General features: G+C 37.1%; 1 protein-coding gene across 1 annotated transcript in view; it reads left to right on the top strand.

Moving 5' to 3' along the window:
* Nucleotides 1-6,000, top strand: part of RUNX1T1 (RUNX1 translocation partner 1) — a 137,722-nt gene that overhangs the window by 89,369 nt on the left and 42,353 nt on the right. The window contains 1 exon segment of the mRNA XM_025394392.1: nucleotides 1,701-1,882. Within this exon segment, the coding sequence (XP_025250177.1) occupies nucleotides 1,701-1,882 (182 nt within the window).

The following is a 6,000-nucleotide window of genomic DNA, read 5'->3' as shown; positions in this document are numbered from 1 at the left end:
GAAGTCATTTCCATTATTACAGTGTATGGCACGCACTTATCTTTAGCAAATACCCTAGTATTTTATATCTTGTATAGAAATATGCTTTGGTGTGATTACGAGATGGTTTCTTGATTGATACTGTTAGAAAATGGACTTGAGGGGAGTTAGCGGGTGAGGGGAGAGAGAGCATTAGAACAAATAGCTAATATATATGGGTCTTAAAACCTAGATAATGGGTTAATAGGTGCAACAAATGACCATGGCACACATCTACTTATGTAACAAACCTACATGCTCTGTACTTGTACCCTGGAACTTAAAAAAAAAAAAAAAAAAAAAGAAAAGTTAAAAGGAGTTCTTCAGAGTAAAGGAAAATGATATAGGCCAGAAACTTGGCTCTACATAAAGAAATAAAGAGCACTGACGGAAAAAAAAAAAAATGGATTTGAGGTACAAGTAGCCAGCCGTAGTTCCTGTCCATGATTCTCTAGAGGGCTATTTTTTAAGGCTCTTGGGCCCAAAAATTGAGTCAGCCGGACCTCTCCTGTATTCAGAAATGCTTTTCTACCTGATGGGTTAATCGGTGTACATGGCACCTGGTTCCTGCAAATGAAATCTTCAAGTTGCAAAGAGATTTATGTGATTGATCTTTCCCGGAATTAAGTGTTATTGGGGATGAGTGCTAATGACTCTTCCCAGTATCCTCTCCGTTCTTCTGCCTTACTGCCCCTCCCCAAACAATAATAAAAATAAGAGAGAGAGAGAAAGCAATGACAGTCTGGATTTATAATGTCAAAGTAAGTTCAGAGTAAAATGCCTTCTTAGGTTTTCATTTTAATGCCTTTACTATGTGTGAAATTGCCTCTTTCTCTCTTATTACATTTGAGATTGCCAGAATTACCGATCAGCCTATCAGCCAGCCTGTTCTTTATTCAAGGTGCTGACCTAGCTGAGGAGGAAGAATGACCAGTATACAGGGTTTCTTCTAACATTAGAAGAGATATGTGTGTGTCTGTATGTGTGTGTGTGTATACATTCCTTAGAATAAAACTGATACAAAGAAGGCAGATTACTTTTGAAGACTACTAGAATATACTGCTTTATGCATTAATTCCATTTGGGATATGTGACTATACCCAGGCCATTACTTAAATGTTGTCTGAACTTGATGACTATGGAAAATAATCTCTATGTTCATGTCTATATTTTTAAGTGTATTTTCATTAAGTTAGTACTTGATAAAAGATATTTTCTAGGATTAGCCTGCTTGACCTTTGTGAGTCACCAGATACAAAATTGAATGTATCAGGGCAACTATTCTGAAATCAATTGGACTGTGTATATATTTTGTATACCCTTTATCTTCCCTGTGGAGAACAAAAGTTCTTATTGTTGGAGCTAGGTTCTCACATACTGTAGAACATATATTCGAGTATAAAGTGACCCTAAAAATAATGTGCCACTCGCAATGTTATCAGTGAAGAAATAAAAGAGAGGTAAAGTAATATACAGGGGTCAGTCACCTCACACTTAGGGCAATCTGGGCACATGGTAGCCCAGTGCTGAGAACTGTGCCTGTGGTTCCAGTCCATGGCATGCATTTGACCTTGGATGTAGCTGCATTGCATACTCTGCTCCAGTGTTCGAAAAGCAGAGTAAGTCAACAGGACAGAAGAAGCCTTTCAGTCCTTCCTCTCATTCCTGTCATTCCCTTGCAGGCCAACTTGCCCCTGCTGCAGCGTGAGCTCCTCCACTGCGCAAGACTGGCCAAACAGAACCCTGCCCAGTACCTCGCCCAGCATGAACAGCTGCTTCTGGATGCCAGCACCACCTCACCTGTTGACTCCTCAGAGCTGCTTCTCGATGTGAACGAAAACGGGAAGAGGCGAACTCCAGACAGGTGAGAGGGAGGAGGAGCCTGGATGAACCATGGCCTTTTTCTCAACGTTTAACACGTTTATTGTGACAATTAAACTGCCGGCCTATGTCTCTTGCACAATAGCAATAAGCCATTGTGGCCATCTTGAGAATCTGTCTCTGAATCTGTCTCTGGCCTGGGATTTTACAGAGTTTTGAATCTCTGGCTTGTGACAGTTTGGCTTTTGTATAGATTAATCTTTTCTGCTTGTAATAGTAAAGCTAAATGGTGAAGATGAACAATTTTTTAGATTTTCCAAGTACAACTGATGGCTCTTAGATGCACATCAGTATTTAAATTCTCATTTATTAAGTAATTTAACCCAACCACATATTTTACTTCAATATTCTGAAATTGGCTGTTCCTAGTTTCCTTAAAATGTGATGGTTTTGAAGCTTGTCTGTATGTATTTCTTAACACAGTACAGTAGCTATTCGTTTTGGTTTGTATACGAACTAAGAGAAAACTTCTGGGACACTAGATGAACTAAGTGAAGATAAGAGTTATACAGTAGAGACCATAGATGGTATTTTTGCTGAAAATTTTACTTGTTAGATACTGTTCTATCAGATACTGTGCTCTCATAACTGAGAATGCAAAGAAATGTAACATAAAACTACTTCTCCATTAAACCCTACAAAGTAATTGTTGAATAAAGCATACACATGAAATTTCCCATTTACCGTAGTAAAATAATTTTTGTGAATACCTCATCCTCATCTGTATCTTCTGGTATAGGAATGCACAGTCTTATTAGCATCATTTTGCATAGTATTTTTGAAATATGGAGAATTTTATAATGAAGCTATATTCAAAAACTTATGTAGCATATACTTTGCTTTCTTTCTCTGCTTATCTATTCTCTTTTGCTGCATTTCATCAGGCATGGGTGTGACAGCCTTCGAGAGGTTAACACCCTGACACAGTTATGTTCCACATTCATAGGAGCTTAAGATCTTTGGAGCTGCTCAGAGACATCTCTTTGTGACCGACTTAGCTATCCTTAAATGTATTAGCTGCTTTGCAAATCAGAATGTTATTTAAAAGCCAGCCAGTTTACATACTGTTATTGCATAATCCTCTGTTAAGCAGTTTTTATGCTACAATCTCTGGAATTTTGTTCCTCTTGACATAGAACCTCTTAATAGTTTAAAATTCCTAAAGCAAACAGTGAAATATTAGTCTCCTTTTGACGTATTATAGGCCTACCTTCATCTGTGACCCACAAACAGAGCTACTTTCTTATTCTTGCAACTCGTATTTTCTTGGTCACATTGAAGAGTGAAATAGAGCACTTAGTAATTTAGCTTTTAAAGGGAACTGCTTAATCCTGATGCCTGAGTGGCGTGTCCACATGATGCTGAAAACCAAGAGGTGGCTCAACATTAGATGATTTACACGTGCATTCCTGTTTGACCTGAACCCATTTACCCTGCAGGAAATGAGTATGACATACAGATAGTGAGATATTTTAGCTCCATGATGAAAGAATGAAGGAGAGACTCAATGGAAAATTGGAAGAAGGAAATGTATTTAGGGTTGTTGCGGTGGGGGGAGTGTAACAGGGAAAGGTTTAGATAGCTAAGATAAATGCAGAGATGATCCTGTAGGCAAAATTGAAAATGCACACAACTTACTCTGGCATTCCTAACTGCTAAATAACCATAACAGGGAATATGAAAATCTGTTTCATTCATTTCTCTGTATTTCCAACTGTTTTCTCACTAGCTCTTTCCCAGTATTTTATGTTTGAATGTATCATGACTTTAGACTATCATTGGACAGTCCTAAGGTAAGTGCTGGGCAGTGTGTTAATATTGATGTGAAAACTTCATCTTAAATTCCGCAGACGCTCAGCATTCTTGTTTTGATGCTCCGTCGCTGTGCATGCATCAGTGTATGCATTCAGTCGGGTAGAACTCTCCTAAAAAGAGTCTTTGGTCTGATTTTCCCTTTGGTTTTTCATGGATGGTTGCCAGAGTCAGAGTTCACATGGTTAATCTTTGGATGGAATATTCTTTATCAAATGGAGCACTGAAATATACATTATATCGCAAAGATGGCAAATGGGTTTCCTTAGAGTTAGGAGGAAGGGTAATGAGAATATGTTGTGTAAATACATTTGTATCTTGTGGGAATTTGATCAGAGCCAAGAAAATATGGGCCTCTACAGTATTTTTTCTTTTTGCATATATTTTCTGTATCTTGTTTGCATATGCATTTTCCTCTTCTCTGGTTATTTATCTGTATATCCAGATCTACTATATGAAATTTTATAGAGTATGGAGCTGTCTGACAGCAGAGCTTTTTTTGTTTTACTGAATGTTTTGTTGGTACATATGGTCTGACATGGATGAGCAGCCACGGTGAGATTTTGGAGTCTATTAAACTGGCTCATTAAAAAGATCAATCTGTTTCTGTAATAACACTGGGAGCCATCAGTCACTAAAAGAGGGAAAAACTGACACCTGAGGAGAAAACACATTTTGGTAATTTGTTCATGACATGTCATGAACAAAAGAGCGCTCTATATTTTGTTTACAACTTTGGGAGCTTAAATTCTGTGACGATTGCTGAGTTAATGTACTAAACAGTCATCACGTGTTTCAGGGATGGGTTTTGGCAAATTTAACTTTCTTCTTGTCCTTAAATATGATTGTCACTGGTTATGTTTTTTTCCTTTTTTAAACATTATTGTTATTTACAGAGAAATGAGTACTCTAGGGAAGTCTATGAAATCTTTTTTTTTTTCTTCTTGTATGGAACAGTGAAATGTTTTCTACTTTCTTTTAAATATAGCTCTGGAGAGTGTCTCTGAACAAGTGTACTGATGTTGTAGGTCTGTGAGAGAATATTGTAGAACCCAAAGTAGAAAAAGACAATTTTTGTTATAAAATTATGTTATTTCTTTCCCAAAATATTAGGGAAACTAAGTAGAAAATTCTGATTTCTATTCTTTGTTAATATGTAAAAGTCAGTTATTTATAGTAAACATTTATTCTTCTATCATGCTGTGATGGGAGGTGCTGAAGAAGAGAATGCAGTCTTTTGTTTTGGAGCCATGTAAACGAAATGAAAACTCTCTCAGATACAGAGTAGAAGCTAAGAGCACTCCTTAAAACTGCTCACGGTGGTAGCTCGTAAAGACAAGCACTTTTGTGTAGGAGGAAGGAAAAGAACTGTTAGATAATGCTTTCTTTCTTTGAGACTGCAGAAAGGATTAAAATTATTAAGATTTAAAGAAAATAATTGTGTTAGGATGATTATCATTGCTGTCTTTCTTTTCTCAGAGCTTTGATATCACAGCTTTTTGATCTAATTTGCCTTTAGTATCGTATTCTCACCTGTTATGCTACTTTTCTGATTTAGGGTTCTTCTTGCTTAAGAAATCAAATCAAATAATCTTTGCTTTTGTATGGGTAACATTGTTGTTTTGTTTCCCATTTTGTTCCCCCTACTATCTCAAATGATTGATGTTAAGTATTAATCCCCTTACATGTCATTATTTTAATGTAATTATGCTTTACATTACTCTCAGTTTAACACTTCTAAACTTTCAATACAAAGGCCTTGTAGTTGGATTAATATGTATTTCCTCCTCCCCCAAGAATTAAACATTATTCTCTAAAAAGACTTGCATGAACTTTAGAGATATGTAATTTGTCACCTGGGAGGGATCTTATGGATACACCAGGCCCCATTCTTTTTTTTTTTTCCTTAGGCATGGTCTGCAGTGTTGCCCAAGCTGGTTTCGAACTCCTGGTCTCATGTGATCCTCCCACAGTGTTGGGATTACAGGCATTAGCCACCACACCCTGCCTTTTTATATTTCATACCAAAAGAAAAAAAAATTACACATACTTTAAATTTATGGATTTGCTCATGGGATGTTATCTGTATTTTTTTTTTTTTTTTTTTAAGACAGTGTCTAACTATGTTGCCCAGGCTGGTCTCAAACTCGTGGGCTCATGTGAACCTGCTGCCTCAGGCTCCTGAGTAGCTAGGACCTAGGTGTGTACCACCACACCCAGCTGGCTCCCATCTCTTTATTCTTGCACAAAGTAAGGCCCAAAGAACTTGCCTAATGTTGCAAAGTTTCT

This window comes from Theropithecus gelada, chromosome 8, assembly GCF_003255815.1.
Source record: "Theropithecus gelada isolate Dixy chromosome 8, Tgel_1.0, whole genome shotgun sequence".
NCBI classification, from domain to species: domain Eukaryota; kingdom Metazoa; phylum Chordata; class Mammalia; order Primates; family Cercopithecidae; genus Theropithecus; species Theropithecus gelada.
The sequence above is the reverse complement of the archived record's forward strand: the minus strand, read 5'-3'. Positions and strand labels throughout refer to the sequence as shown.